We start from the raw sequence: 13,712 nt of genomic DNA, 5'->3' as shown, positions 1-13,712 counted from the left end.
AACAGTTCAGAAACAACATGAAATGGGAAAAAGGTTATTTATTAACTGATTAAGTCGTGGTTTAGATTGTTCTTGAAAAACTAATCAGTCACGGCTGATTAGTGGGTGAACTCATGGCTGCACAGTGAACCCATTGATTTTTTACAGCAGACAGTCGCTCCCCTCTCTTGCAGGTACTGCGTACCCCCGCTAGATCTTTTAGGGGTACGCAGTACCCTGCCGTTCCCCCTTACTTTCATCCCTGGATATTTTATTAGTTACCTTGTGTGATCCAAATGGGGGCGCTTTCCCGGCGGACTGCGGTGCGGAGGCAGCCGGCTGGAGGAGAAGGAGGAGGAGGAGGAGGAGGAGGAGAGCCCCTGCTATTGGCTCCTGCCTCCTTATAAATACAGCCAAATGGCATTTACCGGCACAGAGCAAGGCGGAGACAGCAGAGGAGACAGGGACAGCAGTACTGGGAGTCACCCACTCTACGTCTCAACAGTCAGGACTGGACTCGTTTTTGGACCTGGTCGATCAATGAAGGAGAGACGGCCGTGTCAGAAGTCCTCTCTGAAATCCGGCATGGATCCCAGTCAGAGTGTGAAGTGTAAGATCGTGGTGGTGGGGGACAGCCAGTGTGGGAAGACCGCGCTGCTTCACGTGTTCGCCAAGGACTGCTTCCCTGAGGTGAGACCCGCAGCAGCATGCGTGACCCCCGTTTAACACCGCACACAGGGCAAACTTAGCGCATTGTGTGTTGCATGCATCTGTAGTTTTAGTTTGACTTTAAAACATTGGAGTCAGTGAAGCGCTGGTTTTCTTTGAAGTCTAAATCCCAGCAGGCGTCCTCTCTCAAACATCCCACTCTGCGTGTTTCTTCCCCCACTCTAGAGCTACGTCCCCACGGTGTTTGAAAACTACACGGCCAGTTTTGAGATCGAAACGCAGCGGATCGAGCTCAGCTTGTGGGACACGTCAGGTAATCGGCATCTGCTCTCTGTTTTGTCTCTGAGGACATGTCCCAACATGCCGGGGGACTTGAGCCCTGCTGTGTCTGTCCACCCACCCAAACGCCTGCGTGGATTAACGGGGAAGCGGGGGCGGGGTGTTTCCAGTAGATGTGGAGTGGTTACCGGCATCAAAGTATTTGATTTAAATAATGATAATAATAATAATAATAATAATAATAATAATGATGATAATAATAATAATAATAATAATAAATTACAGTTTCAAAACGCATTCTCAGTGAGAGACTCAGATTTTCTTATGGAGTGAAGAAAAAAAACAGTCCTGCCCCACCTGTTGCTGCCCACTGCTGGCCAGCTGTCTGAAAGAAGGCTAGTACACGTTCAGTTTCCATAAAAGGGGATAAAGATGACATTAGCTTTTGATCCATTTAAAAGCAGTTGCATATTGTTTCATTTGGAGGTGTCAACCATTCTTAATTATATTATGTGGCCCCCATTTCTAATGTTGCCCTGGGCAACTGCCACTGAGACTTAGAAGCTGAACTGTGGGTGACATAATCCAGTGGTTAGCTAGCTGTGTACTACAACTAAATAAGATTGATATTATTTTGTTTTTGTTTTTCTGGTAAATAGTTACAGTGTTTCTTTACAAACACAAAAATCTCTCTGTTGGGTCTGGAGTTGGGCCTTCCTTACCTTTTGCTGCACACTGCTGGTGAGCTGCCTGAAAGAAGGCGTTGGAGGAAAAATTGGACTGCTTGATAATATTTGCATCCATCACTCTTATCAAGCTAATACAGAGTAGCTAGCTTAGCTAAATAACCCACAAACATCTGCTTCCTTGTACGAAAATAAAAATAATTTATGACTGAAGTAAGAATAATTATTGCCCTTTTGATTTCCCAAATAGATTAATTTGGAAATGTTATACCAGCTATTATTTAAAAAATACATGTTTTTTAATTTTACACTGAAAAACATGAACGTTTTTTGCTTAAAAAATATTCATGTTTTCATGCATGACTCTTACTTGCATGTAAGAGTCATGCATTGTTTATGAGAAATTAAATGATGCTGACCCAGTTGTTTCAGTTTTACAAAGTCTTTTTAGTTTATAAACTAAATCCTTGAGTAAAACTGTCATGTTTCACAATATTGACACACATTTCAAATGCTAAAAAATGATCAAATTGCTTTATTTTAAAACAGATAAGCAATAATTATGCTATTGCTGCTAACATATTGTCGCTGAGATTAGCAAGGTAATGAGGATGATTATTTGCTCACTGTATACCTTGACTAAAAGAAACATTTTATGATGTTTACAGTGGCTAAACTGCAAATTTTTCTAAAGAAGTGTAGTTTCCACATCTTGGTTGTTTGGTGATACAGCTACATTGGCGTCCTTGTGAGTGTAGCAGCTGTGCTTCAGCCAGCTGACTGGTAGTGTGCAGCATCCCAAGGGAAATGTGGATCTACTCTCTGCCTCCATCGTCTGAGAGATGATGGGAATGCTGTGACGTCTGAATGGTTTAGTGGTTTTGAAACCTCTGCACTTTGATTCCAGAATCAGGAGGTGTTTGCACAATGTCAGATTAGAAACCTTCATACCAACCTCGCCTTTTATCTACCGGGAAACATCTGTGACTGTTTAATCCAGGGGAAATTTCTGGAAGATTCCCAGCTGAGCCACACTAAATCATAAACTTAAAAACACAAACTGAACAAGCCTCAAATTCATACATCTGGTGAACACATTCTGGAAATTCCTCCCACACTTCCCGTTTTTTTCTTCTTCTTTTTTTTTATTCGAGTTACACAATACATCCTCTCCACCCCTCAATCATCCTTTTTTATTCTCCTGTATAGTTGAACTTTGAGCGTGTAAACAAAACACTCTGCATCCATCGATGCGCGATTGGAGAAAACGGGCAAAGCGGGGAGGTGTGATTGAGGGCGTATGTTGAAAACGTCCAAGCATTTGGTCTGTGTGGGAGTGCTGGGCGGGGACAAGCAGACAGCCAGCTGTTGCGGGTCTCTGGGCCTGGAATTCCAAAGCGACGTCTGAATAACTTTAGAGAATTCAACTTGAAATGTTTTCATTTCCTGGAAAGAGGCAGAACCTGAAAAAACACCCGTAGACCCTGACTGTGTACATCTGGGAAGCAAAAGCAGCATCTCAAGTCGACTTTTTTGCTTTTCTGCCTGTTGCTTTATTAGAGACAAAAAATGAGAGACTTTAATTTTGGATGAGAAACCAGGAAATCAAGCTTGTGTGCGCGCTGTGGAAGTAAAAAGGGTGAAGAAATGAGATCCGTCCAGAGCAAGAGTTTTGGTTTATTACACTGTTGGCCGGCTGCCCCGAGTCATTTCTCTTTTTCTCTCTGCTTCATAAAACAGAAAGGAGTGAAGGAGGAAGGAGGGGGTATGTTTCCTATTAGATCAGTGGGGTTTAGATGGAGCAAGATACCTCTACCCTGCCCCCCTACATTCAGCCCTAGCCCCCACCCAACACCCAACGCGCGCACTTCCAGTGACCGATTGATGGAGCTTTCAGCTTGACTGGTCCCTTTGTGGAGACACCCATCGGCCACAGCCAATCCAATCGATCTCTTATCTCCTGAGGTGTGCTGGGAAGGGAGGATGGGGACGGGTTGGTGTTGGTGTGGTGCAGCCCCCTAAACCCCCGATCACGCTCTCCGACAAAGCCCAGCATGCAGACACGAGGACTAAGTCATATAAACACACCTCCACATGCGAAGACGCTCTTTGTTCTGTGAGTGGCTTAATGAGCTGCCTGGAGTGTGTTTTAGTGCGAGTGTTTGAAAAGGGAGGGTGATGGGTGTAATTTGGGTCATTAAGGTAAATTCCTGCCAGTTGCGCAGCTTTCCATTTGCCCCCCTTCGCATCCCAACCTCCTCCTTAACACACCCACCCAGCTTGTCTGAGCTAGCTTTGGCTTTCCACTCCCAGGGTGAGGTCTGTAGGGTTTCGGCGGACGCTTTGATGCTTCTCATTTCTTTCAGCGGCTGAGGAAGTGGTTTACATTGTCTGTCTGCCAGTGGGTCTGAATGAGCAGCAGAGGTGTTTGAGAGGATGAAATAGACGGTGGGGGGAACCTGGGAGGCCTGAGGTCTGACTTCAGTTTATGAAGGAGAAATGATCAAAGGTAGCATCCCAGAACAATCTGCAGCTCCCATAAAGAGCGACAATTACCCTTGACTGCACAATGTTTGGGTTAGAAAGTTTCTGAAAATGACAACTTGACGCACCTTGGAACAATTTGAGAATCATAGCAGGTGGCTACGATTACGGTTTGTGATCCGCCAATCAAAAGTTTTACTTTATTGAACGTAGTGAAAGTAAAGTTTAGGATCAATCAGAAAGGTCAGCTATATGTTTGCAACAACTTGGGTGTTTCCTGCTAGCCTTCCTGTTACCTCCTGAAAGTCTAGTTCTTTCTTGCAGCCTGAATGAACTGCAACACGTTACTGATAAAACACTTGACCGATGATGAAATAAAGTAATTTGATCAAGCTACAAGTTACAAATCAGTTTCTTTATTTCTATCAGGGCGGCTGCACAATATGGCTGCTAAATATGGTAATAACAATGTCTGTTACAATAAACGTAAATGTTTTCCTTAATCTCTTCTTGTTTCCATCATTAACTTTCTGTTTGAAATAAACTTGCAGACAAGAGGGATTGGATACAAAGAAAACCTCAGTTAAACATGAAGTCTGCTAAGAAAATTGCTGTCAGACTCGGAAGCCCAATTGGAGCATCTTTGATCATTTTTGTTTGAAATTCTTGCGATGTCGCCAGTGTTGCAATATGATAAACAAACTCATGGCTTAGCTCTGTTTACGCTGAATTCACTAGTAGCCTGGTCTATTTTGCCATTTGCTGAGAGTAATCAGGGTGTTTGCTTTGAAAGCAGCTGCTTGTTTCATTTGGCGACGACAAACTGACTGAACACTTTGTAGCTGCAGACGGCAAAATCCAAAGAACCAGTTTCAAAATGTGTTTACATTACTACAGTTACTACTCATTAACAGTTTTTGGGTGGAAAGTGTCAAAATAATTGACTGAAAGTTACTGTTGTATTTTTTTTAAATCTAGTGTTTGTGTGTCCCTTTTCTAAAGCCTCCCTGGGCATCTGCCCACATGCCCAATCTCATAAATCATATCAAGTCATGTGACTTATTATTTATAAGACGACGTTGATGAAAGCAGCTTTATGTTGTATTTAAGAGAAACTATAAAGTATCTTAAGTTTACAGGAATCAGATGAACACAACACTGAAGAGGTGACGTTCATGCTGTCATGTCAGCAAATCAAACGGAGTCTATTTGTAGCGTTTGGTGCATCTGTTGCCCGGACAGCTTAGTGTGGGACTGTTTCTTGCCCCTGTTAAGCTCCTCGCTGCACGCTGCCACCTCCTTTCCTCCCGCCAGCCACCGTTGGTTCTCCTCACATTTCTGGGCTCAGCAAATTGGAGCCGCATGTCTGGCATTCCTGAGACTAAAGGTTTCTACTTCCTCCTCTACAAAGGCGGCTATTGTACCCGGCCAGTGAAAGAGAAGTGCCATGGATCACTAAAAGCCCCACCTCGTTTCCAGGGAGGAGGGGGAAATTGAATCATGGTGGAATCTGGCTGACCGGTGATGTGATGGGGGGGATAGTGTGTCAGCTGAAACGCGGGGATCCTAGGAGAGATTACTCCACTTCCTGTCGGCTAATGTCACGGAAAGATTCTCTGTGTGATGTTACACCTTGACATTAAAATCTGTCGGGTCTTTGGATTCTTGGCTCTGGGTGTCTGTGAATCCTGCCAGTGCAGTAATAAGAAACACAGGACTGCCTTGCAGGCTGTTTCTTCTTTTCCTACTTCTTTCTTGAAAGCATTTGTCATGAAACATTCACATGTTGTTAATTTGGTGCAATGCCAGAATACGATGGTATTTTTGGCACACTAGGGATTAAAAACAGTTCTATAAGAACACCTATTTGGGTTTTGGAATAGAAAAAGGAGGTTCTCATGTCATAGATTGGGATTGAAACTAATAAATTATTTAGTAATCGAATATTTTTGATTAATCAGCTAAATAAATCTGCATATTCTACATATTTTTCATTTAACCACTTCAGCTTTTTTTATGCAATGTTTGCCTAAATTGCAATAACACAGCAGTACTCTAGTGTACTGCTCTAGTGATCATTTGTACATTAAATGACAATTTTCCTGGATTAAACAATTAATAACTGGACTGCAAAGGTGCTAAATAAGAGTTTTGTTTTTTGCAGAATTTAAACCAGATTAAACTAAAACTTGAATTCTGAGTAAAACGTACTTAAAAGTTGTTTTTAGTAACACAAAATGTATATAATTAATGTCGTAATTACAGCTTTGTTCTTCCAGCAAAAAAATATTTTTGATCCAGGTAGTGATTAATTGATTACTAAATTAATTGACAATTATTTCAATATTTGATTAATATGAGTCCTAATCTTAAAAAGCCCATAGAGAAATTAACCCTAAACATACCACATCTATGGTAATGTACGGTGGTGGCAGCATCATGTGGTGTGGATTTTTTTGTTCAGCTGGAACAGTGAAGCTGGTTAGATTTGATGTGAACTGGAAGAAAACATATTGGCTGAGAAAACAGAAACAAGACAAAATGTTCCAGGGGTGCACATACTTCTGGAAAGCACCAAGTGAACTAAACTTGATGAAAGATGCATTAAAATCCCCAAGTGTTGCTTTTAGACGCTGTGCATTAGAGCCATACCTGCTCACACTGAGCACCTCCCTCAATGGCTGCATTTACGGCGGCAGATGTCTCCGTAACCACAGCAACCGCACAAGGTACTGGCTGAGGTTACGCCAGTTTAATTTGCTTCTTGTCCTTGGTGTGTTAGTTAGCGAGGAGCTACGTGTGCGCGCTGCAGCAATACGAGTTGGGCCGCTGTTTGCTGTTTCCACAGGTGGCCCCACAGGGCTCAGCGCCTTTTTCCAATCACCATCCTGTCAGTTCTGCACAGCTATGTTAGCTATGCGCTAAAATGGCAGACCTGCTGCCAGACTTCCAGCCTGTCGGCTGCATCTGGCTTGTTTCACATCTGTATGTGAGATAAAGCAAAAATGTAATCTGAAAGATGAGTATTTAAAAGAAAAGCCTCATCCTGAAGAACATGTGAGTTTGAATATTGCATGAAGAGACTCTGGTTTGCTTTGCAGCATTAGGTGGAGCCTCTTGTCCCCGCCGCTGTGGAAAACAGTCGGCTCCTAATGAGGACCACAGTGGAAGTTTGGCCACCTAGCATCTGTTTTCTCTTGTGTGGTTAGTTGTGCACAACAGGATTGCGTTGCTGTGAGGAAAACGTGTGGAAAAGGACCGAATGGGGGAAGAGGGTTAGGGTCCTCGTCACCCTTCCAGATTTAGAGATCCTGTGGGAGAACAATGACAGGAGCTAATTACGCTGCGACGGTCACCAGGTTGCGGTGCGTCGTCAGTGGGATTGCCTTTTATCTTCCCAGCTGGCAGAAAGATGACCCCAAACTAGTTTATGATGCCGCGCTGCATACTTCAGCATTCCACATGTTTTTCCGCTCATGTTGTGCTGCACTTAAAATGTTTTAATAGAGTAATCTGGAGTTTAATGTGCAGACATATTCACAGAAACCCACTCGGATGCCTCAGGACCTCACGCTCTGCACCCGGCAGCTTTGATATGCGACTCCTTTATGTGGCCTGATGAGAAATATTCAAATCATTGTAAAATGTCAGCTGACTCCACAGCTTACCCTTTGGTTGGAAGGTCTTTATTTTTCCACTGATTTTGTCCGAGACTGAGAGAAAAAAAGACTCAATGCAGTCTGGTTCTGATTGTCAGTGATGGCTGATGGGTTCTAGTTGGGACAATTTAGGTTTCTCATGAAGAAAAATGGAAAATAAAGATATGTGTTTTTTTGTCTGTAGTACCCAATTGCTGTTAAAAAATACAGAACTTGTTTGTAAATTTTAATCCATAATGTCAATTAGCAAATGTTTGCTAATAAGTGTGGACCCGTGGAAAGAAATTTAGCTTTAAATTTAAAAATCTCAACCACACTGTCTGCTTTTGGAGTTTATGAATGCCTTCATTTAACATTACAAACACAGAATAACAAATTTTAAAAATCTTGAATATCCCTACTGACCTGCTGGTAAAACTGTTAACCGTTACCTTGTTGTTTCTACTCCCATTTCTAGCTTTTAAAAACAGTAATTTTGTGAAATACTGTATATAAACTGAAGTATTTTTGTGTTTGCATGACTGGTGCAGAATAACTATTTTTATCCTGGAGTTTGGTTCTTGCTTTTTGCCATTGATGATGCATTTTAGCATCTGTAGTGTTCAAACTGTTTGTTAGCAAACAGGCTAATGCTTAATTTGACAATCTGACTCCAGAACTAGAGTATTACTACTTCAATGACTACTTCATTGACTACATAATAACTTTATTTATTGTGAATGTTGTTCAGAAGCTAGCACAAATGAGTTTTGGTGAAATGCTAAATATCTGTTTTAGATACATTTGTGATGCATTTGCTAACTTTCAGGTTAGCGTTGACAAAAAAGTTAGCAAGCCTAGATGGATTTTTGTTGATTTATTTCTTGTTTGCTGTTTTGTTTTTCTTTCTTGGGCTTACTGCGCTTGTAATATTAAAAAGGCTAAAACGCTCAAGTCTTAGCCCTTTTAAAATCTGTTCTTTAGAAAGGTCCAGTAAAGACATACATAAATAAATCAGTGTCAAGTCCAGGTTATACACAAGAAGTGGAAGCAGAAACAGAATATCCGTGTTTTTGCACACATCAGCTTTATTTGAAAGCGTTGTTTGAAACGGTGTCTCCCCTTATCCCACTGTTTAGATTCGGGACCGTATCCCTCCCAGAATGCAGAAGTTTGTTTTTCTGCATTTGATGGAGCATTCCTGCCGTTTCCTCACAGCAATATTCAGGAAGAAAAAAAGATCCCAGGGGAATCTTGAGTTACCAAAAACAAAATTCCCAGGATTCTTGGCAGCTTGGTGCCTGTGGTCATCTCTTGTTGTCATGTGATCTTGACCCACCTTAACTTCTCGGTCGTCCCTCCTCCCGTCCTCGCTCTTCCTCGCCAGAAATGTTTCAGTCTGGCTGAGAGATGGGCGTCTCCTTACACATGGTTTTAATTTAACAAAGACATTTCCTCACTCCAAACTTCTCAGTTTCTATACCTCTTTTTTTCTTTTCATCTGGTACTCAGCACATTTTTCTACTAATGCACTATTTGTTTTTCTCCTTGTTGCTATGGATTATGGCTGAATTGCAATTATGACATGGTGTCAAGTTTTTATGCAGAGATTTCGCCTTGTTTGTACACATATCTGCAGATTTTGTTAAAGCCTTTAAGTGTTTTAAGACCACAACATCTAAACTACTCATAATCTAAAGAGTATTTGAGAAATGACAAATCAGATTTGTCCTTGTGTTTCAGGATCTCCGTACTACGACAACGTGAGGCCCTTGTCCTACCCAGACTCGGACGCAGTCCTCATCTGTTTCGACATCAGCCGTCCCGAAACCCTCGACAGCGTATTAAAAAAGGTACGCCGCCGCTTTCCTCAAACTTAACCTGAAGAGTCTGGGTGTAATAAACCGGTCTTACGATGAGGCTCAACAAAACCAAGCGTCTGCATTCACAAGGCATTACTTCACATCATGAGATCAGATGTGGCTACAAATAAAGACAAGGTGAAGTCTCTCAAGAGACTCAAATGTTGCTTAAACACCAGCAGCTCCCAAGAGGTTGCTTAGTGGTCAACCTCTGACTCTTTTCCCTGCTGACTACCATGTGTCGTCTGGTCCGATCTTCTGGAAAGCAACTTTGTCCGGTCTGGTCTGGTGCAAAGCCAGTCACATTTTTCTAAAATTGTTAACATTGCATGACAAAACCGAGACACAGCTTGATGCTTCCCAGTCATCTGTGCGCTTCCACTGATGGCAAGCTCATTTTGAATAATTGAGGTCACGCGTCAAGGTCCGCCAGTGTTCCACGTCTTGTTTATTTGGCTTAAAGTAAGAATGTGGAATGTAATCCCCCCCTGAGGGGATGAAAACCGAAAAGCAAAACCTCAGTTCTCAGTGCTAGTTTAGGGTCTAAAAATGCAGATTAAAATCTCTTATCTCAACATAAAATAGCTTTAAAAAAAAGCAAAAAAACAACAACAATTTATGGGACTTGTTTGTCAGATGTTGTACCTCAAGACTTCAGCATTTAGTCAAGTGATGATTGCATTGTGTAAAACAACTTCCTCTTCACGTGTTAATGAACTTGATCCTCTGACCCTCTGGTCAGTCGGCCCTGAAGCACATTAGCCCCAGATTACGACCCAAACCGATCAGAGCATTTATTGTTCAGGAGGAAACGTGGGGATTATTTGTAGCTCCGTTCCCAGGTTCAAAGCATTGGGGGCTCCAGGAAGTGCCGGTTTTAACCTTCGTACCAGAGAGACCAGCTGACTGTGGGGCTTGAACTCATGGGATTTCTAGTCAGGACGTTCTGACCTGCATGAGCAAAGGTGTTTTTATACTCAAGTTGACCACAGTTGTGGTTAAATCACAAGTTTTAAACTTGAGACTACAGAGGAAATCGGTCAAGTGATCTGGGGGGAGATTGATTAAAATACTCTGTGATCTCAAAGTGTTTGTCTTCTGCAGTGGAAAGGGGAGATCCAGGAGTTTTGTCCCAACACGAAGATGCTGTTAGTTGGCTGCAAGTCGGACCTGCGCACCGACCTTGGTACCCTAGTAGAGCTGTCCAACCATCGACAAACCCCAGTTTCCTATGACCAGGTATTCAGCGTTTTATTATCTTTCCTATTCCTGCACTAGATGAAAACCATACAGGAGTTTTTACCAGCCTTTCTGCCGTATTTGATTGTTAAATATTAATAATACTATAATTAGAGGTGATGTCACACAGTGTGAGAGAGACAGTCTCTGTTACACAGCTCTGCAGTTTAACAGAATATTACTTTTATTTGAAAAGACGGACAAAATTATTTCAGAATTGACACTACTAGCATTTAGCATGGTTAGCATTGCTAGCAAGTCGGACCTGCTAGCAATGCTAACCACATGCTGGGAGAGGTCATGCTGAAACCTTTTTTCTTCCCAGGGCTCCAACATGGCCAAGCAGATCTCAGCGCCTTACATCGAGTGTTCGGCCCAGCAGTCGGAAAACAGCGTCAGGGACATTTTCCACGTAGCCACGCTGGCCTGCATCAACAAGAACAGCAAAAACGCCAAACGAAGCAAGACTGTGCGTGCCAACAAGAGGATTTCACACATGCCCAGTCGGCCTGACCTGGCAGCCGTCTCCACGGATCTCCGGAAGGACAAAGCCAAAAGTTGCTCGGTCATGTGACTTGTCAGACTGCGGTGGGAGGGGGGTATCAGACTAAAGAAAATGAGGACAGCGCATTAGTGCAAGCAGGGAGCTTAGGGGCAAAGCCCTGTCCTGCATGCTAAAAAACCCCTATTTGTCTGGAAAGGGGTTTTTTATAAGCTTCAATTCGTATAAGTGTTACTGGAATATTCTGCTCCAATGAGAACTCGTTGAGTAATTGCGTCCCAGTCGATGTACCCCCACCTCAGCTACCACCAGTCCCACCAGAGGAGGAAGCTATCAGTCAGCTGGCTATCAGTTCTGGGAGGAGACCCGCTTCCTCTGAGGACAGAGCGGATGCAGTCAAGGCTTTCCTCACCAACAGGAAATGAGCAGGAGGAGTGATGTCATTAAGAGACCATCACATTTAAAGGGTTTTAGAACATGCAATCTTTCGACTGGGAGCCAAAGCTACGGCAAGCTGTGGCCTATGAAGGTAAAGAAAAAAAAAAGTGCAGGGTCAAAGACTTAAGGCTTTCAACTCATCACTGTGGTTTGGAACTGATTCACTTTTACCTCTGCTCCTGTTACTGTCTGTGTGTGTGCAGAGGAGTCCCTGTTTCTGATACTGTTGTTGGTTAAATGTGAAGTTGTTGGTGTGCAACTGCATCTTTGTTTCTATTCTGATTCTGTTGGTTTCATCCTCACTCTTCCGGTGGTTGCATTCAGTCGCCTCAACCAACAGTTTCTGAAGTAAGACTGAAGGTTTTAAACCTTTGAACCATAGGTTCACCACTATGTAGCAAGAGAAAACTGAAAGTATTGTGCAAAAATCTCAACTTCCTGGAGTTTAGCTTAACCCACAGGTTCTACATGTTCAAAACTTTGAAATTGCTAATGGGTTCAAACTGTTCATAATCAGCAAATCTCAAACTGTAAAATCCAAACAGGAATTTCTTTGTGGATTTTATTCCAGGCTTAAATTTGTAAGCAGTAAAATTTTCTCAGCCTTTTAGTCATTAAGCTAATGTGTTTTAACTCACTCATTAGCTAATTTAGGCTTCATGACAATATGGGTGCTGCAGCCAACAGTCTGCCGAGTTGGTTAGCATCTTATTTCAGATTGTTTTCCCAGTATAATCTACTTGACCATTGCTCAAAAATAAAATATTCTTGTCTGTATATTTGAATCTAGAACTGCATTATCTAATTAGCTCATTTGATTTTACTCCAAACTCGAATTCAGACAAAAAAAAAAACTACAAGCCAAAATGGAGGAAGGAGTTGTAGCCATGTAGATGTGTTGAACCGCTGAACCTTAATCCAAAAATATAAAGGTGAGCCCAACAATTCTTGAGTGGCAAAAGTCCATTAGCATGTTTACCAATGAGTTAATTAGCTAGTTAGCTGACTTGTTAGCTACAGTTGAATTTCAGCAAACTGTTCATGTGCCTGAGGGATTCCTCTAAATGGCATAATGCAAATAATGGCTCCTGATTACAACTGATAGGATTTTGGAGTGTTAGCCATTAGCTAGCATCTGCCAACATTCATCAATTAGCCACTGTGAGTTAAGTTTTTTTTTATTTTGAATATATTTTGCAATATGTTTCATTTAGAACTAGGAAGGCTAGACTGTTTCCAGGCAGTAACAACCTGTTAGCCTTTAAGCTAATTAGCTAGTTGGCTCACTCATTAGCTAACTAGTCCATTTCAGCAGTTCTCCACTGTAAGTGTACAGCCAAATCTGTTGGGATGTTAGCTGCCTAGCTAACATTTATTAGCTGGAATAATTTCCTACCCAAACATGACTCAAATAATTTGATAATTTGTACTTTTTTTGTTTGGATGGTCTGAAATATTTGCTGTCAATCATTGTTAAAGGCATTGATGCACTTTTAATTGAAGTCACTGCCATAAAAATTAGCTTTTTCTCATCAGTGCTGTCTCATTCTGCAGCACTTTGCCTAAACTCTTATCCTCATGTTCCAGCCTGTCCTATCTGTGTACGCTCATGTTTTCTTGAATGTTGTCACCTTCAAAATGTCTTTTGCCAATGTTGTTGCCACGATATTTATTGAATTATATATTTTCCCTTTTAGAATAAATAAAATGAATTAAAATGCTCTCTGTTCTGTTTATTTGGAAGTAACTGAAATGGTAATGGACTTGTCTAGATTGATGGTGTTTTAATATCAACAGTTGTATGTAAAGTACATTGATTTTTCTTGTGTATGTACATAGTAGAAAGTGTTGTGTAATGGGAAAAAATTGCATTTGTATTCAGTGGATTTGACATTGAGAGAGACAAGCCTGTCTCTTTTTATTGTTTTGTTTATTT

General features: G+C 41.8%; 1 protein-coding gene across 1 annotated transcript; it reads left to right on the top strand.

Moving 5' to 3' along the window:
• Positions 1-378: 378 nt before the first annotated feature.
• Positions 379-13,497, top strand: rnd3a (Rho family GTPase 3a). The gene is made up of 5 exons (XM_007557048.2): positions 379-669; positions 874-961; positions 9,479-9,588; positions 10,702-10,836; positions 11,162-13,497. Exons 1-5 carry the CDS (start codon positions 397-399, stop codon positions 11,408-11,410), a joined length of 855 nt encoding a protein of 284 aa, XP_007557110.1. The 5' UTR covers positions 379-396; the 3' UTR covers positions 11,411-13,497.
• The last annotated feature ends 215 nt before the right edge of the window (positions 13,498-13,712 follow it).

This window comes from Poecilia formosa, unplaced genomic scaffold (assembly GCF_000485575.1).
Source record: "Poecilia formosa unplaced genomic scaffold, Poecilia_formosa-5.1.2 Scaffold83, whole genome shotgun sequence".
NCBI lineage: Eukaryota > Metazoa > Chordata > Actinopteri > Cyprinodontiformes > Poeciliidae > Poecilia > Poecilia formosa.
The sequence above is the reverse complement of the archived record's forward strand: the minus strand, read 5'-3'. Positions and strand labels throughout refer to the sequence as shown.